The 24,310-nt window shown below is 46.3% G+C and overlaps 1 protein-coding gene across 1 annotated transcript in view; it reads left to right on the top strand.

Annotated features, from left to right (window-relative positions):
* kalrnb (kalirin RhoGEF kinase b) overlaps positions 1-24,310 on the top strand; it is a gene marked incomplete at its 5' end in the record, with an annotated part of 412,121 nt that overhangs the window by 10,992 nt on the left and 376,819 nt on the right. The window contains 4 exons of the mRNA XM_056301536.1: positions 919-1,111; positions 1,403-1,626; positions 1,722-2,037; positions 7,254-7,376. Coding sequence (XP_056157511.1) covers positions 919-1,111; positions 1,403-1,626; positions 1,722-2,037; positions 7,254-7,376 — 856 coding nt within the window. The remainder of the gene's footprint in view (positions 1-918; positions 1,112-1,402; positions 1,627-1,721; positions 2,038-7,253; positions 7,377-24,310) is intronic.

Here is a 24,310-nt window from a genome sequence, read left to right as displayed (position 1 = left end):
CTGCAGCCCTGTCTCGCCCCTCACCCTTGAGTGAAGTATTCTGTTCCTTTGTCGCTAAGTTTTACTCCGCACTTATTTTCCAAATATAAAGATTTGATTATGTCAAACATTTTACCCCCTATGCCACTTTGGAGGATTTTATAATATAAGCCATCGTGCCAGATAGAGTCAAATGCTTTCTTAAAAATGCTCTCTCTCTCACTCTCTGTCAGTACTAATGTTTTCTCTCTCTCTCTGTGTACTAATGCAGTCTCTCTGTGTACTAATGTATTGTCTCTCTCAGTACCAATGTATTGTCCCTCTCTTAGTACTAATGTATTGTGTCTCTCAGTACTAATGCATTGTCTCTCCCTCTCAGTGTGTACTAATGTATTGTCTCTCTCTAAGTACTAATGTATTGTCTCTCTTTGTGCTAATGTGTTCTTTCTCCCTCTCTCTCTCGGTACTAATGTATTGTCTCTCTCTCTCAGTACTAATGCATTGTCTCTCTCAGTAGTAATGCATTCTCTCTCTCAGTGTGTACTAATGTATTGTCTCCCAGTACTAATGTATTGTTTCTGTGTACTAATACATTGTCTGTCTCTCAGTGTATACTAATGTATTGTCTCTCTCTCAGTAGTAATGTATTGTCTCTCTGTGTACTAATGTATTGTCTCTCTCAGTCCTAATGTATTGTCTCTCTCAGTACTAATGTGTTGTCTCTCTATGTACTAATGTATTGGCTCTCTCAGTACTAATGTATTGTCTGTCTGTGTACTAATGTATTGTCTCTCTCCCAGTACTAATGTATTGTCACTCTCTCAGTGTGTACTAATGTATTGTCTCTCTCAGTACTAATGTATTGTCTCTCTCTCCGTGTGTACTAATGCATTGTCTGTGTGTGTGTGTGTGTGTGTACTAATTTGTGGTGTCTCTCAGTGATGATGTGCGTGCACGTGGCTTCACGGTGGTGGTGGACATGCGTGGTTCAAAGTGGGACAGTGTGAAACCATTACTGAGAACTCTTCAGGAGTCCTTCTCTTCCCACATCCACACGGCACTGCTCATCAAACCAGACACCTTCTGGCAGAAACACAAGACCAACCTGGGCAGCGCCAAGCTCAGCTTCGAGGTACCACCTGTCCGCCTGTCTTTCTGTCCTCCTGTCTGTCTGTCTGTTTCTCTTCCTGTTGATCTCTATCTATCTTTGTCTTTCATCTGCCCATCGCTGTCTCTTCCTGTCTGTCTGTCTGTCTGACCTCCACCTTTCTGTCTGTGTCTTTCTAGCTGTCAGTTTCTCCACATGTCTGTCTCTGTCTGTCTGTCTGTCTGCTCCACCACCTATCTTCCTGTCTGCCTCTCCACCTGTCCGTCTATCTATCTGCTTGTTTGTCTGACTGAGCTGCTGCCTGTGTCTGTCCAGACCAGTCTGGTTTCGGTGGAGGGCCTGTCCCGGCTGGTTGACCCCTCCCAGTTGACCTCTGACCTTGGTGGTTCATTGGAGTATGACCATGTGGAGTGGACGGAGTTGTGGCTAGGTCTGGAGGAGTTCTCTGTGGCCGCCATGCAGCTCCTGGCCCAGCTGGACCAGCTGGAGGCTGGGCTGAATCGGGGCCCTGAGCCCCAGGGAGTGGAGGAGGCCCGCAAGTAAGGACCGCAGATTGAGGAGGGGCTGTGTGTGTCTGTGTGTGTGCATTTGTTTCTCTGTGTGTTTGTATATTGATGTGTTCTCATATATCCAGACTTCTTGAGGAACATGGCCGCCTCCGGACTACTGTTGCCACGGCGCCTGTTGACGCTCTTGAGCGTGAAGGAAGGAGTTTGCTCCAGCGCATGCGTCTGGGTCCTGCCCATGGTGACGCTGCTTGTGATGGTGGCAGTAACCATGGCAGCTGGTTATCGGGTGGGGCAGATTTTCAGAGTGTGGCCCCAAAGGTGTCTGCCCTCCTGGATCGTCTGCAGGGAGCTCGGAGCCACTTCCTGCAAAGCTGGAATGACAGGAAGCTGCACCTGGACCAGGCACTGCAGCTCCATCTCTACCAACAGGATGCTGCTAAGGTAGGGGATGGAGCTAAAACTCAACCAATAGGAAACTGCTAAGGTGGTGGGGTGGAGCTAAACCTCAACCAATAGGACACTGCTAAGGTGTGGGGGGGTGGAGTTAAACCTCAACCAATAGGAAACTGTTAAGGGGGGTGGAGCTAAACTGCTGTCAATAGGAGGCTTCTAAAGTAGGGGGTGGGGCTAAACCTCAACCAGTAGGAGGCTGCTGAGGTGGGGGGTGAGGCAACACTTTTAGTGTGTCAGTTGGCATGTGAATTTCTCTAAAGGAGCAGTACAGTCTCCGGACCTGAATATATCATCATCATCATCATCATCATCATCATCAACGTCACAGTCATCATCCTCATCCTCTGCCATCTTCTGACTACTGAATGATTGACAAGACAGGCTTGTGGTGCTTTAGCTTTTGGCTCTTTGCTGTGAGTACTGTGTTTTATTTCATGAGGATTTATTTCAGTTAATTGTCTGTTGTCAGATTTATTTGGAAGGAGAAGCAGAAGTTTTTATTTTTCATATGAGCTGAACAGACGTGCACTATTGCAGCTCCGGCGCATGCTCAGTTTTGACAAAACCGTTCCTTCCTCGCATCTGTGTAAATAGTTTTGTAAATCTTGTAAATAGAGTGTATCCTGTCAAGTTTCAGTCTATCGTCCTAATTGTCTGCATCGTTTCTGTAGTTATGATTGTTATAGTCAAGTCAAGTTTATTTATATAGCACATTTAAAACAACCACAGTTGAACCAAAGTCCTGTTATAGCATCAAGTTTAGCAATCTGAACACCAGTGACCTCACCTACACCCAGGAGGAGCTGCTGCTTCTCCAGTCTTCCATTTCGTTTCAATTCAATTCAATTCAATTCAACTTATTGTCATTAAAAACAATGTGCAGGCACATGTTAAAAACGAAATGAGGGCTGTGGCTTTACCAAACAGTGCAAGATAGACACAGACAAACACAGCAAACACAGTATAAGATATACACACATGAAGACCAAAAGCTAAAAATAAGTTAAAAGAGAGCTGGAGTACAAAATATTTAAAAATATCTACAGACATTCAGTGGGTAGCCAGGTTCAGGTGGGCAACAGCTTGTGGAAAGAAGCTGTTTTTGAGCCTGGTAGTGCGGGCTCTGAGGCTCCTGTAGCGCCTCCCAGAGCGCAGGGGGGAGAACAGTCCATGGTTGGGGTGGGTGGGATCTCTGCTGATGGTCAGACCCCTTCGAAGGCAGCGTTTGTGATAAATGTCTTTTATGGCTGGGAGCTGGGTACCGGTGATATGCTGGGCCGCCTTGACGACCCGCTGCAGAGCTTTCTGGTCTACTGAGGTGTAGTTGCCGTACCACACTGAGATGCAGATGGTCAGGATGCTCTCTGTGGTGCAGTGGTAGAAGTTGGTGAGAATTTTGGGGGGTAGACGGGCGCTCCTCAGCCTCCTCAGGAAATGCAGGCGTTGTTGGGACTTTTTCACAAGGGCCTGGGTGTTTAATGTCCACGAAAGGTCCTCACTGATGTGGACTCCAAGGAATTTAAAGCTGGAAACACACTCCACTTCCACCCCATGGATGTGTATGGGGGAGTGGCTGCAGCTTCTAGACCTCCTGAAGTCCACAATCAGCTCCTTTGTCTTCTGCACATTGAGGACAAGATTGTTGGTGGTAGTACACCATGATGTGAGGTACTGAATCTCGTCCCTGTAGGCCGTCTCATCATTGTTGGTGATATGGCCAATGACTGTGGTGTCATCTGCAAACTTAACTAGAAAAATGCTTTTCTACAGAAAAAGCGTGTGAATGCTGAGCTGCTGAAAGAAATCGCGAAAGCATTGCTGAAAATGGATAAATAGAAAAGTCAGAAAGTCACTAGCCTACCTGAAATACCTGGAAACTGAAATGTGAAATGGCTGAATATTTTAAAAGTTTTAAAGGTATAAAAAAAAACTGAAAAATTTGCCATAATGTGCTAAATACATAAATAGTTTGATTGTTGAATGGTTTCTGTAGTTTAAAGTATGAAAAAGTGGAAGTGGTGCCACTAATAAAGAACTGCAAAGCAAAAGTGTGAATGCCCAGCATTCACATTAATTAGGCTGGCAGTTGAGTTTCAAACTGATATGTGACGTCACAATAGGACTGAACATTCTATCACGCAAAGTGTATGGCAGAATTGCTAAATGTAGAGCTGAATTGTTCAAAAACTATAAAATATTTTTAAAATCTGAATAGGATTCTGAAAGAGCTGAATGTCCTGAACTGTTTAAGCTTTAAATTGGGTTTCTAACTCAAAAAATGAAGGAGGAGATACAGTTCAAAGGTGACGAGGGTTTCAACCTTTCCCCATAGACTTCCATTGTTTTGAAAAAGTAGAAAAAGCTTAATATGTCTAAAAGTATAAAAGATTTCAAAAAACCGAAATGTGAGCCTTAATGGGCTTAAAGAGATCAACATTTTGATACCTGAATGGTTTCAGTGGCTAAACGTATGAAGGAGTAAAAGAGGTCGAAAGGTTGCAAAAGTCCCCCATTGACTCCCATTCAAAAAAAGGCTGAAAAAAGTTGAATATTTCAACAGTTCAAAAGGTTTGAAAAATCTGAAAGGGGTGCACTAATGTCCTTAATGAGTTGAACATTTTGATAGTTGAATGGTTTCAGTAGCTAAAAGTATGAAGGAGCTACAAAGTGTCAAAAAATGGGCGGAAGAAAAATAAATAAATAAATTACTGCAAGGTCACACTAACTATAACATTTGAAGGGTGAGTTGGCAGGCAGTCGTGGGTAAAGAGGGAGAAAAGGAGGGGGCTCAGAACACAGCCTTGAGGGGCACCTGTGCTGAGGGTTAGGGTGGAGGAAGTGTGGTCACCTAACCTATCAGACAGGTCTGTTGGTCAGGAAGTCCAGGGTCCAGTTACAGAGGGAGGGGTTGAGGCCAAGGGAGAGGAGTTTGGTGGTTAGTTTGGGGGGATGATAGTGTTGAAGGCAGAGCTGTAATCTATAAACAGCATCCGGATGTATGTGTTGTTAAGTTCAAGGTGGGTCAGAGCAACGTCCAGGGCAGTGGCAATGGCATCTTCAGTAGACCTTTTGGGACGGTAGGCGAACTGATGTGGGTCAAATGTGGAGCAACATCAAACCATCTTTTTGTGCAACATCATTTTGTGCAACATCAAACCATTCACTGCAATCCCAGCAGACATCCGTCCCAGAAAAAAGGGATAGGCAAGGTGGGGTATGCACCAGGCTGAGGAAGTGACCCTTTAGACCCCCAAATGCTTGGGGGGAGCAGACGTTCAGAGAGGCCTGTATCATCGCCTTAACTGAGACCTGGCTCAACAAGACTGTTCTTGATGCTGAGATTAGCCTAGACAACTTTACAATCTTCAGGGTAGACAGAAAGAGGGGGTCTGGTAAGGAAAGAGGCGGGGAGCTTGTGTATAAGTCAACAATAGGTCATGTAACCACATCAAGATCCATATTAGGGATACACCCCTAATGCGGAATTGTTGACCTTATCCCTGCGCCCCTTTCACCTCCCAAGGGACTTTCTCACTGTAGTTATTGGTTATGCATATGTTCCACTTAGCACTGACACCAGAGCAGCAGCTGAGCTAGTAGCTGACAGGGCAACACCGTGCTAGCTACACATCCCGATGCCCCACTGCTTATTGTTGGTGATTTTAACAGCTGGAGACTCAGCAGTGTTCTGCCATCTTTCCAGCAATATGTGGACATTCCAACAAGGGGGGGGTATTTTGGATTTGTGTTATGGCAACATTACCGATGCTGACATCGCTTGTGCTCAACCACTGCTAGGTTTTGCCAGTTCACATCATCACTCTTCTTGTACATTACAAGCAGATACCAAAACATCACAAGCCGCAAACCTACAGCAGCAGTCAGTGGTTGGAGGACACCATTGCAAGACTGCAGGGTTCACTAGTATGCACAGACTGGGACATCTTCGCTGGCAGTTTAGATGATAGGGTCGCCATTATCACAGATTACATTAAGTTTGTATCTCCATCACCATACCAGTTAAAACTGTTAAAAAATATCCAAACTCCAAAGCCTAGGTCACTACCCATATAAAATGTAGTTAAGGAGGAAAGCAGAAAAGCAGGGCTGGCTTTCAGTTAAAACCATACATCATTTAGTGAAGACTGAGGTCAAAATTGAAATATAAAGAGAAACTGCAAAAGTACAGCTCAGCCCATACTACTTTACTGCTCTTCCCGTTTCTTCACCATTTTAACAGTCACCAGTCAGAACCATCTGCATCTCACACAGTGCATCTAAAAATCATTGGCCTTCCCACCCTCAACCTCTCAGACCCCAGTACCAAAGCCCATGATATGCAGAGCACCAACCACAACTCAGGATCCCACGCACCTCCTTCACCCATTCTTCACATTGCTTCCATCTGGTGGAGGTACAGGTCCATCAGCTGGAGACATCTGGTGGAGGTACAGGTCCATCAGCAGGAGACATCTGGTGGAGGTACAGGTCCACCAGCTGAGGACTTCTGGTACAGGTCCATCAGCTGGAGACCTCAGGTGGCAGTTACAGGTCCACCAGCTGGAGACATCTGGTGGAGGTGCAGGTCCATCAGCTGGAGACAGCTGGTGGAGGTACAGGTCCACCAGCTGGAGACATCTGGTGGAGGTGCAGGTCCATCAGCTCGAGACAGCTGGTGGAGGTACAGGTCCACCAGCTGGAGACATCTGGTGGCAAGTACAGGTCCATCAGCAGGAGACATCTGTTGACAGGTACAGGTCCATCAGCTGGAGACAGGAGCTTTATTCCTTCTGCCATTCAAGTGCTAAACTCATGGAAGCTCTAAGCACTTGTGTTACTGTATTGTTGTGTCCTTGTTCTCTATGCCATGTGGTATGTGTATTATGTGTACATGTATTTACTGTATGTGAGGCTCCGCACCAAGGCTGAAAACAAACCTCCTCTTGTAGCACAATAAAGTATCTATCTGTCTAGTACAGCATTAAAATTTTCAATCCAGCTTCCCTTTTCCTTCTCTTGTTTATTTTCTGCTTTTTATTCATTCACAGGAAGAGTACAGTAAAGACTGTTTGATCTGGTTTCTGCTGGTCTCTAATGTCTCTCTCTCTCTGTCTGTCTGTCTGTCTGTCTGTCTGTCTCTCTGTCTGTCTGTTTCTCTCTCGCTGTCTCTCTCGCTGTCTCTCGGTCTATGTTGCTCTACCCAGATGTCAGAGTGGATTGCCCACAGTAAGGACTTGTTTGTCCAGAGTCTGGGGGAGGTCGGCCTGAACCACCAACACGCCCTCGATCTCCAGACACAACACCAACACTTCACTGCTAACTGCATGGTAACCTGTGTGTGGATGTTTATGTATGCATGTGTGTGTGTGTGTGTGTGTGTGTGTTTATGGTCCCATACATCCTGCCTGTTCTAAAAGCTGAGTTTAACTTCAAATGAACTGGTTCAAATGACTCGTTGGATACTGAGTCATTTCATATATTTTCCAAATGAAATAAAGGAGATGCGGGGGGGGGGGGCGGCGTGTTCTGTCCAGGCTGCTCCTCTAAACTAGAGGACTGTATTGGGTTTGGGATCCCACATAGAATCTTGCGGGAGCAGGCGGTTTTAGCTTTGCTGCAGGAGGGAGCGGGTGGTCAAAAAAGAAGCTTGGGGTCCTGGGATTTAGCTAGCGCTAACCGAAAGAATGGAGTCAACGAGCAAAGTTGAAAAGAAGATGAAAGCAGGTCATTACAATACAACAGCAGAGCATGTAATTTAACTGTTATTACCAACACATAACGTGTCTTCCCTGTAGGATGGGACAAGACACACAAATCAATGGAACTCTTATTGTGCAGGTGTGAAAGGTCTGAATGTTTGCGTGTACAGGTGGGAGTGTAACACACATTGCAGGAGTGGGCAGAAGTGTAACACACACATTGAAAGGGGTGGATGGGAGTGTAACACACACATTGCAGGAGTGGGCGGGAGTGGACTCACACATTGCATGAGTGGGCGGGAGTGTGACACACACATTGCATGAGCGGGCAGAAGTGTAACGTACACATTGCAAGAGTGGGTGGGAGTGTAACACACATTGCGGGAGTGGGCAGGCATGTAACACACATATTGTAACACACATTGCGGGAGTGGGTGGGATTGTAACACACACATTGCAGGGGTGAGCGGGAGTGTAACACACACATTGCAGGAGTGGGTGGGTGTGTAACACACACATTGCGGGAGTGGGCAGGCATGTAACACACATATTGTAACACACATTGCGGGAGTGGGTGGGATTGTAACACACACATTGCAGGGGTGAGCGGGAGTGTAACACACACATTGCAGGAGTGGGTGGGTGTGTAACACACACATTGCGGGAGTGGGCGGGAGTGTAACAAACATTGCGGGAGTGGGCAGGAGTGTAACACACACATTGCAGGATTGGGTAGGAGTGTAACACACACATTGCAGGAGTGGTTGGTAATAGTAATGGTCAGAAATCCAGCAGGAACTGTATTAAGAAACCAGTCCCGTGCAGGGCTCAACTCAAACCTCCTTGCTGGCTGTTTAGTAATTGCGTGGGTAAAGTAAGTTTTGTTACGAGTTGTGATGGTGTGAAAGAATCATTTTGTTTTTTTACAATCTTGGTTTATTTTCAGCATTTTTCCATCGTACATATCGGTTATGAAACCATTTTACTGACCGGCTTCATTTAGTAGATTTTGGACATGGAAGCACCACTGGACTCAGCTTTACAATGGCGTCTTATGGGACAACTGGACATGAGCGTCTGACATGTTTCAACAAGTCCAATTGAACCCAATTATCTAAACCATGTATTTATTAGTGAAAACCAACGTTTAAGTGAAAGGTTATCTGAAATGTCCAATATTATCAATGGTGGATGACATTGCTGATCTAAGTTCTGGTTCAACGTGCAGCAATGGGCAGCATATACTTACTGTAGGTAGTAGTAACCATCCATAAACTTGCCGGCCAGCACAACAGAGAAGTCATAGATAAAGGACAATCATGGACACAGTCTGAGATACTGATGGTTTTGTTGTCTGTGAATGTTCTCATTCATCCAGGTCATGGTTATCCAAAGGAGTTGAATCAAGTGCAACTGGACTTGGTATATATCTGTGAAGACGTTTCGCCTCTCATCCAAGAGGCTTCCTCAGTTCTGCCTTTCTGACTAGACCAAGCTAGTCTGACTGGCTGGTGATGAGACTCAGAATTTATCCTCTTGGAGGCGTTGTCAGAGCTATAGATGTCCATGGCTCTTTGTGTCCCGATGTTTACCAACGCCCATCGCTAACAGAGCCATAGATATGAGTGGCTCTTTTGTGTACCGATGTTTGGCCGCGCCCGTCGTTATCAGAGCTATTGATGTGCGTGGCTCTCCTGTGCTCCGATGTCCAGCTGCTCCCGTCGCCATCGGAGCTGTTGATTTGCATTTGCTTAGCAGCGACGGTGGTTGGGGGTGTTAGTTTCGACTTCATTGTTCAGTGGTCATGACAGTGGTTGGAGCCGTTAGTGACCGACTGTTGTTCTTGGAGGCCAGGCTTCTTGAGTCTCCTGGGTAGAGATGAAAGGATGACATTGTAAGTGGGAGATAGGTGGTGTCGCAGACCTCCTCCTCTGTTGAGGGATGGTTTTTCCAGTTTCACATAGATGGCTTCCTTCACCCCTCTTTCAAACCATCTATCTTCTCTGTCCAAAATGTGTACGCTGCTGTCCTCGAAGGAGTGTGTCTTCTCCTTTAGGTGTAGATAGACTGCTGAGTCTTGTCCTGAGGAGTTTGGTCTTCTGTGTTGGGCCATCCGTTTGTGTCGTGGTTGTTTGGTTTCTCCTGTATAGGTCAATGCAATCCTCATTGCATTGTACAGCATACACCAGACTGCTTTTCCGGGTGTGTGGTACACGGTCTTTGGGATGAGCCAGTCTTTGTCGGAGTGTGTTGCTGGGTTTGAAGTATACCGGGAGGTGGTGTTTGTTAAAAATTCTCCTGAGTTTCTCGGAGAACCCAGAAACATACGGGATGACTGTGCTCTTCCTTCTGTTCCTTTTCTCCTCGTCGCTCACCTGGTTGGTGTTTCTGGAACGTGTTGCAGTTTTCACAAAGGTCCAACTGGGGTAGCCGCAGGTTTTTAAAGCTCCCCTCAGGTGTTTGTGTTCTTCCCATTGGGCCTGAGTGCTGCTGGGCACATTGTCAGCTCTGTGTTGCAGAGTTCTGATGACGCTCAGTTTGTGTTCCAGAGGGTGGTGTGAGTCGAAAAATAGATATTGGTCTGTGTGTGTAGGTTTCCTGTAAACCCCAATGTGGAGGCTCCTGTCTTCCCCAATGTGGACGTCACAGTCCAAGAAGGGCAAACTGTTGTTCTTTATGTCTTCCCTTGTGAACTTAATGTTCTTGTCCACTGAGTTGATGTGTTTGGTAAACGCTTGCACCTCTTGTGTTTGGATTTTGACCCATGTGTCGTCCACATACCTGAACCAGTGGCTCGGAGGTGTTCCTCTGAAGGAGTTCAGGGCCCTGTGTTCTACCTCTTCCATATATAAGTTGGCCACAATGGGAGATACTGGTGAGCCCATTGCACAGCGGTGTTTCTGTCTGTAAAACTGGCCCCTGAATTGGAAATATGTAGTGTTCAGGCAAAGGTCCAGTAGTTTGCAAATCTGGTCTGGGCTGAGGTTGGTCCTATTGTGGAGGGTGTCGTCCCGTAGCAAACGTTGCCTCACAGTTTCCAAAGCCTCCATGGCTTGGATGCAGGTGAATAACGAGGTCACGTCGTAGGATACCATGGTTTCATCCGGTTCCAGTTTTACGCCTTGGACCTTGTCCACGAAGTCAATGGCGTTTTGGATATGGTGAGGTGTTTCGCCCACTAAAGGGGTCAAGATGTTGGCTATATGTTTGGCAATGTTGTACGTGACCGAGTTTATGCTGCTGACAATGGGCCTGAGGAGGGCTCCATCTTTATGGATCTTAGGGAGTCCATATATGTATGGAATGTTATCTTGTGGGTAGAGACGGCGGTATTGTATCCGATCAATGGTTCCTCCTTTCTGTAGTTTCTGTAGGTACTCTATTATTCTCCTCTTGTAACCACTAGTAGGATTGCATCTCAGAGGTTCATAGGTGTCGGTGTCGCTGAGTAATGACGTGATCTTGGCGTGGTTGTCTGTTGTGTTGAGGATAACCGTGCATCTCCCCTTATCTGCTGGAAGGATAGTGATGTTTTCATCCATGCTCAGGGCTGTCACGGCTTTCTGTTGTGTATCTGTTTAAGCAGATAACTGGAAAGTGCACACGGCAGACTTATGACAGTAACGTAGTATATTTATTATTACACTGTAACAACCTAGCTATCCAGAGCAGAGCGGAGTACCAAGAGAACGCCCTGGTGGCGATTCTGCCTTATATACTATTAAGGAACAACCAATAGATGACCTCCACCTTATTCAGTACCAATCACATTGATCTGTGTATATTCAAAACTAATAAAACCACACTGGTTAATATTCTGTGTTGGGAACACCACAGCTCCTCCCCTGTAAATTCAAACTTCTTTTTTTTCTAGGATTCTAACATATCCTTTTTGCTCTTAAGCTCATAACCATGTACAGTATTTCTTCAACAGTGACCATACATTACATTACAGATTTCTTTTCTTTTTTTTTTCAATAACCAATCTGCATGTCAGTCACAAGTTCAGTCTATCAGGAGGACGTCTGTCTCTCACAGGACGAGTGTTCCTTTCCACAACTGGCGGTGGTGGTTCTACAGGTCGTTCTTCCACAACCTGTGGCTCAGGATGTTCTGACACATCAGTGTCTGCATTGAAATCATCAATCTCCCAAGAAGCTCCATCACAAGAGTCCATTTGAGTCTGATATGGATTTCCCTTGACACCCAACATCTGGTTCACATGTCTTTTCACACAATTTCCATTTACTTCAACACTGTATGTGACAGGACCCAACACTTCACTTATAACTCCATTCAACCATTTCTCCCCTCCCCTGTAATTTTTTACCAACACGTGTTGACCAACCTTAAAAGACCTAACATGGGGAAGATTTGGTTCAGACTCGGTCTGCATTCTCTGAGAGAATTCTGGTTTGATAAGACACAACCTGGTTTGCACCTGTCTTCTCAGAAATAGCTCAGCTGGGGTCTTTCCTGTCTTAGTATGAGGTGTGTTTCTGTACCCAATCAGAAAATGTGCTAAACGGTGCTCAAGCGCCATACCACCAATGGCTCTATTCTTTGCAAGGGATTTCTTAAGATTTTGGACCAATCTTTCAGCTAAACCATTACTTGCAGGATGGTATGCAGGTGACTTGATGTGTTTTACTCCATTTTTAGTCAAAAATGACTCAAACTCTTGCAATACGAACTGAGGTCCATTATCAGTTACAACCTCTTTAGGCAACCCATAAGCTGCATAAATTTCTCATTGCTTCAATTGTCTTAGATGAAGTAGTAGTGGTCATGCGAACTATCTCTGGCCATCTAGCATAGGCGTCCATCACTACTAAAAACATCTGCTTGTGGTCCTCAGCAAAATCAAGATGTACTCTTTCCCATGGACTCGAAGACCATTTCCATGTATGTATCGGTGCGATAGCAGGCATACTACGCTGCTGCTGACAAATAGTACACTGATTCACTTCACGTTCAATACTGTCATCTAATGTAGGCCACCAGAATAAACTTCTGGCGAGGGACTTCATTTTAACTATTCCCCAGTGGTGCTCATGTAATTCAGACAATAGCCTGTCTCTTAGTTTATCAGGCACTACCACACAGTAACCCCATAATAAACAATCATCCTCAATGCTAAGCTCTAATTTTCTCTGAAAATAAGGCTTCAGTGACTCATCCTATACATGTTTAGGCCATCCAGTTAACACCAACTGTTTAACCACTCTTAACACAGGATCTCTGTCTGTTTCTTTGGCTATTTCTCTAGCAGTAAGAGGTAAGTCTTCCAGGTAAGACACTCTGTAAATTGGGTTTGACACCACATCTACATCAGGCTTCACAGGTAATCTTGATAAAGCATCAGCATTGCTATGCTGCTCTGACTTCTTGTACTGGATTTCATATGTATACGCTGCCAAAATTAGAGCCCACCTTTGTAATCTAGCGGCGGCCAGTGTTGGCACACCTGTTTTAGGCCCCAGAATTTTCAACAGTGGCTTGTGGTCTGTCAATAACAAGAATTTCCTTCCATAAAGATACTCATGGAATTTCTCTTTTTCCAGTTGAGAGTAATTCTGTTCTGTTTTAGTTAACATTCTGGATGCAAATGCGATAGGTCTCTCACTTCCATCTTTCATTTTGTGGCTGATTACAGCACCAACTCCATAAGGAGAAGCATCACATGCTAGTATGATATGTAACTCTGCATCAAAATGTACTAACAATTTATCTGACTGAAGAGACTTCTTTGCACTATCAAATGCACTTTGACATTTCTCTGACCATTCCCAGGTTGCATCTTTATGCAGCAATGCTGTCATTGGCTGAATCAGAGTAGATAGATTGGGGATAAACTTCCCATAGTAGTTTAACAGAGCTAAGAATGACCTGAGTTCAGTTACATTTTTCGGAACTGGAGCCCTCTGAATAGCATCTGTCTTTTCCTTCATTGGATGTATGCCCATGGCACCAATGACATGCCCTAAGTATGAAATGCTGTTCTGCATGAATGCACACTTCTCTCTTTTAACCCTGAGATTATAAGTTTCAAGTCTGTTAAGCACCTCTTCCAAGTTAGTCAGGTGCCTTTCTGTATCTTTTCCAGTAATTAAGATGTCATCTAAATAACAGATGACGCCTTCCATGCCCTGAAGAACCTGATCCATAATCTTTTGAAAAATAGCAGGGGCGCTAGCAACACCGTAGGGTAACCTATTGTAGTGATACAACCCTCTGTGTGTGTTGATAGTTAGGTAATGTCTTGAATTGTCCTCTAACAGAACTTGCTGATAAGCCTGCGACAAGTCTAATTTGGTAAACTGCTGACCTCCTGCTAGTTTAGCAAATAAATCTTGGGTTTTGGGTAGTGGATACTGTTCCACATTCAACCATGGATTGATGGTGACCTTGTAGTCTCCACATATTCTCACACTGTCATCCTCTTTAGGCACACAAACTATTGGAGGCCCACTCACTGTAATTACTGGGTGAGATGACACCTTCAGCTTCCAATTTTGCCAGTTCTCTCTCTACGGCTTCTCTTAATGCATAAGGCACGTTTCTAGGCTTACAGAACTTGGGCACAGCATCTGGAACTACATGTAGTCTGGCTTCAATACCTTTTAACTTGCCTAGCTCAGGTTTGAACACTGATGCATGTCTGGCACACACATCATCCACTGTATCAGGAGCCACTCTGTTGACTCTTGACTATGATTCCTCACTGTAGGTTTTCAGCACACAATTTGCAGGACTAAGTTTCACATCTTTAAACCTGCGTTTAAGTAGAGTTTCAGATATCACTGACACGGCTGCGCCAGTGTCCACCTCCATTTCACCCTTGTACCATTTACACTGACATACACATAGTAGGGTTTCAAAATGTCACCTTTACCCGTGTCCATTGCAAAAAGTTCGGCCCCTCCACTGTCCAATGTCTGACCAGTGTCAATGTTCTGTACAGCATCCACCATGCACCTTGTCGGCACACAGCAGTCGTCTCTGGCACTGCAGAGCTGAGGCTGGATAGGATCTCCATCTGCCCGAAGACTGTGAGCGTTGCTCTGGTCCACGTGCTGGGGAGCGTTGCAAACAAGTCTTCCCTGCTGCTTGATAGCGCTGGAATTTGTACATGTCTCGTGCTTGAGAGTGTGGCAACATTCCAAATGCCTGGTCCCTTTCGATGCCTTGCCATAGCTTCCTTCTTTAGGGGAACGGCATGCTTTTGCGATGTGTCCCTTTTTCTTGCACTGGTGACACTCTGCGTCCTTGAACCTGCATTCATCCGGTCTGTGGCCTTTTCCATTGCAGCGATAGCAGGGCTTTCCATTAGCTGTAGACTTTACCGTAGCCTCTCTATGCTTTATGTTAGCCTTCTTTTCCACCACATTAGCTTTATAGCCTTACTGTGCAAACTGTTGCGCACTGTTGCCTTTTGTTACCTCAAAAGAAAGCGCCATTTCAACTGCGACTGTAACATTAAGTCTTTTGTGTGAGCAGCATTGAGTAACCGATCTCTTAGCTCACTGCTCTTAACTCCACAGACCAACCTATCACGCAGTGCTTCATCTAAAAATGCTCCACATTTGCATGTGGCTGCTAACTTTCTCAAACTTGCAATGTACTCACTTATTGTTTCGTTTTCCTTTTGGTTTCTTCCGTGAAACTTGCATCTCTCGGCAATAAAGTGGGTTTTCGGGATGTAGTGCTTTTCTAGCATTCCCACCACTACTTCATATGTTTTACCCGATGGCCTATCTGGTGCACACAAATCCATCAGCAAGCTATGCGCCCTTTTTCCTACCACCGTAAGAAATACCGCTTTGGTTTTCTCATCTCGAGTGTCCAATCCATTTGCTGCGAAGTACTGCTCTAACCGCTGGCGATAACTATCAAAACTTTCCTCACTTTCCTCGAAGTGGAAATCTTCTGGCTTACCGAATGCCATCTTCTGTTCGACGGTCCTTTCGCTCACCAAACATCTCTCTGGTTGTTCGTCGTTGACTTCTGCCTCGCTGGAGCTGCTTGACATGCTAACTCTGTGACTTCCAACTTAACCATCCCATCCTCGTCGCCAAGCTGTGGTGTATGAAACACTAATAATGTTCTAAGCTGTTTAAGCAGATAACTTGAAAGTGCACACGGCAGACTTATGACAGTAACGTAGTATATTTATTATTACACTGTTAACAACCTTGCTATCCAGAGTAGAGCGGAGTACCAAGAGAACGCCCTGGTGGCAATTCTGCCTTATATACTATTCGGGAACAACCAATAGATGACCTCCACCTTATTCAGTACCAATCACATTGATCTGTGTATATTCAAAACTAATAAAACCACACTGGTTAATATTCTGTGTTGGGAACACCACACTTTCCTTTCCTCCATGGTTAGGTTGGAAGGAGGGAGTTCCGCATTGGACAGAGCTGCTGATACCTTTAACCTAAGCTGTTCCACCTCGGTTTCCGTTAGATTGTTTTTCCTTATGGCTGATTCTGTGGATGTGATGAGGTCAACTATAGGTAGTTGTTTGGGTGTCATGGCGAAGTTCAGTCCTTTGGCTAAGACCTCCTTCTCTGATTGTGAAAGTACCTTGTCCGACAGATTCTTGATCCATCTGTCCTGCGTTCCGTTTTGTGTGGGATGTTCTGTCTTTTGTCTCCAGGTAAGTATATCTGCTTGGTTAGTGTTGTTGGTTCGTCGCTGTAAGGTTGAAACTTCCTTGTCTGCCTTTCTTTGGTTTTGTGGTATTGAGATAGTTGGGCTTTCCTGGTGAAATCAGTGATCCTCTCCAAGACTGCACCAGGCAAGTGGGATGTTATTTGCTGGAGTAGTTGGTCAGATTTCTCCTTCAGCCATTCAATAGTGAAATGGACCTGTCTCACTCTTTCATTCAGGAGTTGATTCTGTGCCTTCTCTATGATTCTGTCTGCTCTATGTCCTTTCATTGTGGTACACAGGCGCAGGCTAGTGGGTATGAGCCTGTGTTGTCCGCATCTCGGATTGAATCGCAAGTGGTTTCTTCAGTCTGCAATCTTCCGAGCCATCCTTTCATATTCCCTCACCATTTTAAGGGTGTCAGACCCAAATTGTTCCGCAACATGTCTGTGAATGTTCTCATTCATCTTGATCATGGTTATCCAAAGGAGTTGAATCAAGTGCAACTGGACTTGGGAAATATCCGTGAAGACGTTTCGCATCTCATCCAAGAGGCTTCATCAGTTCGTGTCTTCCTGACTAGACCAAGCTAGTCTGACTGGCTGGTGATGAAACTCAGATATGTATCCTCTTTGGAGTTGTTATCAGAGCTAATGATGTCCATGGCTCTTTGTGTTCCGATGTTTAGCAACGCCCGTCGTTATCAGAGCTATTGATATGCGTGGCTCTTTTGTGTTCCGATGTTTAGCAACGCCCGTCGTTATCAGAGCTATTGATATGCGTGGCTCTTTTGTGTTCCGGTGTTTAGCAACGCCCGTCGTTATCAGAGCTATTGATGTGCATGGCTCTTTGTGATCTGATGTTAAGCAACGTCGGTCGGTGGGGGTGTTAGTTTCGACTTTGTTAGTGCTCCCTTCAGTGGTCATGAGTCATTGGAGCCGTTAGTGACCGACTGTTGTTCTTGGAGGCTAGGCTTCTTGAGTCTCCTGGGTAGAGATGAAAGGACAGCATTGTAAGTGGGAGATAGGTGGTGTCGCAGACCTCCTCCTCTGTTGAGGGATTGTTTTTCCAGTTTCACATAGATGGCTTCCTTCACCCCTCTTTCAAACCATCTATCTTCCCTGTCCAAAATGTGTATGTTGCTGTCCTCGAAGGAGTGTGTCTTCTCCTTTAGGTGTAGATAGACTGCTGAGTCTTGTCCTGAGGAGTGTGTGTTCACGAATATAGTACACCAAGTCCAGTTGCACTTGATTCAACTCCTTTGGATGATGGTTTTGTTGTTTAAATGAGGGGTCCTCAACCTTTTTTTACACTGCAGCCCATTTTTGTATTTAGAATATTTTCACCTGGCCCGTCTGCCATCTGCTGAGTGTGGTGTTATGATGGAAACATTGTTTGACACTAGTACTACCTATACCATACATGAGTCATTCAAAATGAGCAGATTTAGATGCTAATAAAACACAGAGTAGCTTATCCTGTTGGCATTGTTGAGCTGGGGTGCGCAGTCTTCTTGTTGCATATGGAGGAAGCAAAGCTTGACTGTTTTGTCTTTAGCCTTTAACGTTAGGCATATTTATTTAGGCAAATACAGCAGGTCTTAGCTCTCTACTACCGACACTTACAACACACACTGTCGCACACAGAGAACGTGGCGACGTCACATCTGAATGCACCGTAATACAATGAGTAAGGGCGCCATCAAATAACAACACTTAACACCCCCACTCACTCTTAGCTCATTTGATTACCTGGAAAAAAAAATAAGGCTTCTTCTTTACCTTGACAATGAGAACACACTCTGCACTTCTACGTGCCAAACATGTCTTGAGCAAACCTCTTTATCTTTAGCTTGGTGGCTGGCTTTGTCATTACATCAGCGATCATTTGCTCAGTAGGACAGTATTCCACGATTACCTTTCCATTATGTTTTTCTCTTGTATACACACAGTGATCAGCGGGATTCTGTACAAAACCATTTTCACGTCCGCGGTGGTGTAGCGGTCTAAGCGTCGGCTTTGAGTCGACGCAGTTGCCCACTGGGGACCGGGGTTCGCGCCTCAGTCTCGTCAGATCCGACTATGGCTGGACTCGGTGAAGCAGCAATAATTGGCAGCGCTGTCTTCGGGAGGGGGGCGGAGTCGGCTTGTGTTCGTCACATGAATGCGTCTCTGGGTGTGTCGGAAAAAGCAGTGGTTCGGCCTGGATTCGCCTTGACACGAAAGTGGCGAGGCAGTCTCCTTCGAGACTGCCGGCCGGAGAGATGCGGTTGGCGAACGCATATGCAGTACGAGGGAGGGTGTTTGACCTAAAATAGGGATCGATTGGCCACTAAATTGGGAGAAAAAGGGAAAAATCCGAAATAAATGTATATATATTAAAAAAACCATTTTCACTCAAACATGTATGTAACAGCGTTCCAGTTTCTGCCTAACTGCTTTAGACCATAGAGAGACTTCTGCAACTTGCGTACTAGCTTTTCACAAAGAGCCACGCATATCAATAGCTCTGATAACGACGGGCGTTGCTAAACATCGGGACACAAAGAGCCATGGACATCTATAGCTCTGATAACGACTCCAAAGAGGATAAATATTTGAGTTTCATCACCAGCCAGTCAGACTAGCTTGGTCTAGTCAGAAAGGCAGAACTGAGGAAGCCTCTTGGATGAGAGGCAAAACGTCTTCACGGATATATACCAAGTCCAGTTGCACTTGATTCAATTCCTTTGGATAACCATGACCTGGATGAATGAGAACATTCACAGACATATAGCTTTTCACACATTTCTGACTTTTTCTCATAACCTTCTGGTTGCTCTATATAGATTTCAGTCAATTGGTATATGCAAATAGGCTGTCTTAATGTCCATCTGGTGTAAGACTAGGTTCTCCAGCACTGCCTTCTGCGTGACCACTCTTACACCTGTCATATCAGCTGTGGGTGAGAATGTCTCCTCATAGTCAGTTCCTGGTTTCTGACTGTAGCTTTTTGCTACAAATCTCGCCTTGTACTTATCAGATCCATCAACGTCACACTTGAGTGTGTAGACCCATCTATCTCCCACTGCTTGTTTACCTGGTGGCAACTGGGAGAGGCTGAAGGTCTCGTTCTCCTCCAGTGATAACATCTCCTCATTCATGGCATTTTTCCACTGCCTTGATTTGGTTGATGCTATGGCGTCCTGGTAGGTTTGAGGAATGTTGCATACTGCTCTATAACAAGAGTCCACGCATGTTTGCAGTTTGTCCTCTGTATCCTCAGTCTCGAATTCCTCTAGGTAAGCTGGTCTCCTCTTGGTTCGCGGTGGGTTCCTTCTGATTACAGTCTTGGTGACTTGCCCGGCTGTGTGTGTGTTCAGTCTGTTCAGGTAAAGTCCCAGAAACTCCACTCTGAACACCCTGACCTGGTACATTTTCAACATTTTCATCAACATTTTCTTCGCTGTCATTGACCCTGGGATGTACATTCCTATCACCATATTCTATGTATGACTCAGGTGTTTGTGTTGAACTTCACCAACCAGTGCTTTTGAACCCTCTCTGTGTCTGAATAGTACACTAGATAAGCTGGGCTGTTTTTATCATAGCCAATGAAAACACCTTGCTCACACCTAGAGTCTAGCTTTCCTTTCTCTTGCTTGTAATCAAAACAGAGTGATCCAAATTTCTGCAGTTTGGATATGTTTGGTTTCTTGCCTGTGAACAGCTCGTATGGTGTTTTCTTTATGTGCCTGCTGTAGCACCTGTTCCTCACATAAGCTGGTATCTGGTAACTCGCTTTCTATCAGTAAGCGTCTGTTCATATCATAGAGAGTTCGCCAACCTCTCTCTGCTGTGCCATTTTGGTGGGGTGAATAGGGTGCTGTTGAGTCTTATCTTTTGCAAAAGACTCGCCCGGTTCTTTGATTCAGGTCGACATAGGCAAATAAGAAGTCAGACGACTTCTTGCTGGTTCGTGTCATTTTATTTGGCACACAACAAATAGTTCACAGGTAATGCTGCAGCGCTGGAGACGTACCCTCGGTGCATTTTGGTGGGGTGAATAGGGTGCTGTTGAGTCTTATCTTTTGCAAAAGACTCGCCCGGTTCTTTGATTCAGGTCGACATAGGCAAATAAGAAGTCAGACGACTTCTTGCTGGTTCGTGTCATTTTATTTGGCACACAACAAATAGTTCACAGGTAATGCTGCAGCGCTGGAGACGTACCCTCGGTGCAACCGGGAGTCGTCTGCCAAATAGTGGAAGAACATAATCTTAAATACTAAAACAACAAGGCGTGGTGCTTTTTGGAGACAGGCGTGATCTTCTTTTTTGGTTTCCCTTTGTCACTGTCATCATGTTTTCCTCGTGTTGTTTTGTATGTGTAGCGCGTGTCCTAATCAGGTTTATGTGCATGGCGTTCCTGCTCCAAGGCCGTCCTTATCAGGGCGGCGTACACAGACTCCCTGGCCGTCCTAATCAGCGTCCTAACACAGCGTTCCTACTCCCAGGCCCAGCTCCTTTATGCAGACATCTCATGTCTGATCCTATTCTTGGTTAACAGTGCCTGGATGTCTCGGCTTGTAAACTCAGTGCCGTTATCTGAATGGATACACTTGACTTCTCCGTAAGGTGCTATGTCTGCTAAGAACCTTTCTGTGCCTTGCACTGTATCACTCTTGGACCTTAGAAAATACACTAACATGGTACCTGAGTAGTCGTCTGTAAAAGACTGTGCATATCTGTACCCTTCTATGCTCGGTGTTGGCATGGGACCGGCTAAGTCAGTGTGGACTAGTTCTAAGGGTTTCTTAGCCTTTCTGTCTGGCTCCCTATTTGTCTTCTGGGTGAATTTGCCTTGTGTACACACTTCATATAACTGATCTGGTCTGACTGCACTTCCTTTTATCTCCATGCCTTTCACTACACTTTGTAACTTTTGTACATCTTCATAGTTACAATGACACAAAATGTCATGCCAAGTTTGCATGTCGTGACACCCTTTAAATTGGTCAACACTCTCCTCAACAAGTAATACAAATTTCCACTCTCGTGGATGTCAAACCTGCTACCGTCCTTGGTAACCATGCGCCTGTCCCCTTTCTTGAAAGTGATTGTTGCCCCTTCGTTTGTTGCTCTTGCCACCAAAAAGATGTCATGTGGGTATGAAGGCATATACAGTGTATGTCGTCCGGCGCTGTCTAGTAGACATATCATCACCGTTCCTCTTCGTTGTGCTATTCCACTGCACTTGGTCCTATCGGCCAACTCCACTGAGTGGGTGTCAGGCTGGAATGAGTTGTCATAGCTTTTAAACTTTCTGATGTCATTCACGATGTGGGATGTTGCTCCTGCATCCACCATGATGCCTTCATCTTCACGATGTCTGGTGGTCTCTCGTTCTTTGTGTGCTTGACCTTGAAGAGATGGTCTTGGTCGCCATTTTGTTCCTCCGTGACTTTTCTGACACCATCTTGTTCCCCCTTTTTCTTGCACAGAGCCTCTTGGTTTGTATTATTTTTGCAGTAACTGCACCACACTTTTTGAAAACATTTTCTTGCCTTGTGCCCTTTTATTCCACACTTGTAACACGTCACGTTGGCATCGTCATCTTTTCTGTTGCTAGCGTGCGTCTTGGTGGGGCCTCGGCCTTGCCTTGCACAGGTCGTCATCACATTATCTGTAGATCTTCCCGTGTTCCTTTTCTCTGCCTCTTCACAGACCCGTAGTCTTCTTTTAAAGTCTGCAAATGTAACGTTATCTTCGTTTTGTGTTATGTGAATGGCTAGCGACTTAAAAGAGTCTGGTAGCTCACCTAGTATCATGGCTACAATCAGTCCATCACTCATGGTCTCGCCTGCATCCCTCTGAGCCGTAATGAGGTTCTCCGCCCTTATTATGTAGTCAGTAACACTCTCGTTATTTGCCATGCGTAGCTTGGTCAATGATGTGTATAGATTTATGATCCACGGCTTGCTTTTTCCAAAATAATGTTCTTCCAGTATTCTCAGAGCCTTCCTGCCATCATCAGTGGCTTCATGTGTTATCACTGATAGGCTTTTTATCATCTATCAGTCTTAGTAGCTCAGCATAGCAATCAGCGTTCTTCCTCCTATCTTCAGTTAACTGTTCTTCGCTAGTGCCGGTGGGCTCACGTAAAATAGTCTCTTTTAGCTTCAGTGTTACGGCTCGCCCACCCCGCGCCGGGAGCCAATCAGCCCGTCAGGGCTGGGCTTAAGTTTGGTGGTCTCCCAGCGCCCGTTGTCAGTTCGTGCCGTAATCTCCTCGCAGTAGTGGCTACTCTTCCCTTACGGTGCTTTTCTCTCTGAGCTTACCCCAGCCCTTGGTTTATGGTTTCCCTTGCAAAGTTTCCCCATGGAAGTATCCTGCCGTGTTCCCGTTTGGATTACCCGCGAGTTTTTTCCCTTGGACTTCCCGTTTTCTTGTCGCTTATTGCCTTCCTGTGTTTGACTGTTGTACGCGCAAGGAATAAAGTACGCCAGTTTCGGCTAACCCCATCTCTGTCTGGTGTCGTGCGTTTGGGGTCTTCCACAAACCCTAACAGTACGAACTGACCATGACGACCCCAGCCGACACAGAGAGCGTACCGACCAGTCCGGTTCAAGCCGCTCTCGTCAGACAGATCCAACTGATCAACTCCCACACCCAGCAGCTAGAGGCAGCCTCTGCTGCGGTGAGCGATCTTCAGACTCGGGTCCAGCCCCTCCAGGCCTGTGTGGGTAACCTAACGAGCCAGTCCCTCAAGGAGAGGTTCACCAGCGCCCCGGTCCTGCTCCACCCCAACCCCAAGAAGCAGTTCATTGTGGAGGTGGACGCTTCGGACACCGGGTTGGGGGCTGTCCTCTCCCAGCGGTCAGCGTCTGACCAGAAGGTCCATCCATGCACCTTCTTCTCTCGCCGGTTCCTCCCCGCTGAGGAGAACTACGATGTCGGGAACCGGGAGCTGCTGGCAGTGGTGGCTGCTCTGGAGGAGTGGCGCCATTGGCTGGAGGGGGCGGAACAGCCGTTCACCATCTGGACTGATCATAAGAACTTGACGTTCATCCGAGCAACCAAGCGCCTCAATGGTCGGCAGGCACGGTGGGCCAGCTTCCTCAGTCGGTTTGACTTCACGCTGACTTATCACCCCGGGTCCTGCAACACGAAGGCAGACTCCCTGTCCCGACAACACCCGAGGAGGGAGCCAGCTACAGTGGAGCCGACTCCCATCCTTCCTGAGGCCAGGGTGGTTGGCGTGGTTACCTGGGGCATCAAGACCATGGTCAGGCAGGCGTTGCGCTCCCATCCCGCCCCGAGCCACGTGCCTCCTTCCTGGCTTGGCGTTCTGGTGGCCCACCGTGAGGAACGACGTCGGGGACTTCGTAAAGGCCTGCTCTGTCTGTGCTCGCAGCGGGGCCTCTCACCAGGCACCCGCGGGTCTGCTGCAGCCCCTCCCAACTCCAAGTCGGCCCTGGTCCCATGTGGCGTTGGATTTTGTCTCCGGACTGCCTCCCTTGCAGGGTAACACTGTGATCCTGACAGTGGTGGACCGCTTCAGTAAGGGAGTGCACCTGGTGGCCCTCCCCAAACTCCCATCGGCTTCTGAGATGGTGGACCTCCTGACGGGCCACGTGTTCCGTCTCTGTGCCTTCCCCTGGACGTCGTCTCAGACCGAGTGCCCCAGTTCGTCTCCCAGGTATGGCGGGCCTTTTGTAAGGGGTTGGGTGCCTCTGTTAGTCTCTCCTCTGGATATCACCCACAGACTAACGGGCAGACGGAGAGGATGAACCAGAGCGTGGGGAGGGCAGACATCAACTCCCTGGTCAGCTCTGCCACCGGCCTCTCACCTTTTGAGGTGTCCCTGGGCTACCAGCAGCCTCTCTTTGCTGCGCAGGAGTCAGAAGTGGCAGTTCCCTCCGT

Source organism: Lampris incognitus, chromosome 21, assembly GCF_029633865.1.
Source record: "Lampris incognitus isolate fLamInc1 chromosome 21, fLamInc1.hap2, whole genome shotgun sequence".
NCBI lineage: Eukaryota > Metazoa > Chordata > Actinopteri > Lampriformes > Lampridae > Lampris > Lampris incognitus.
This window is presented reverse-complemented; position numbering and strand designations above follow the sequence as displayed.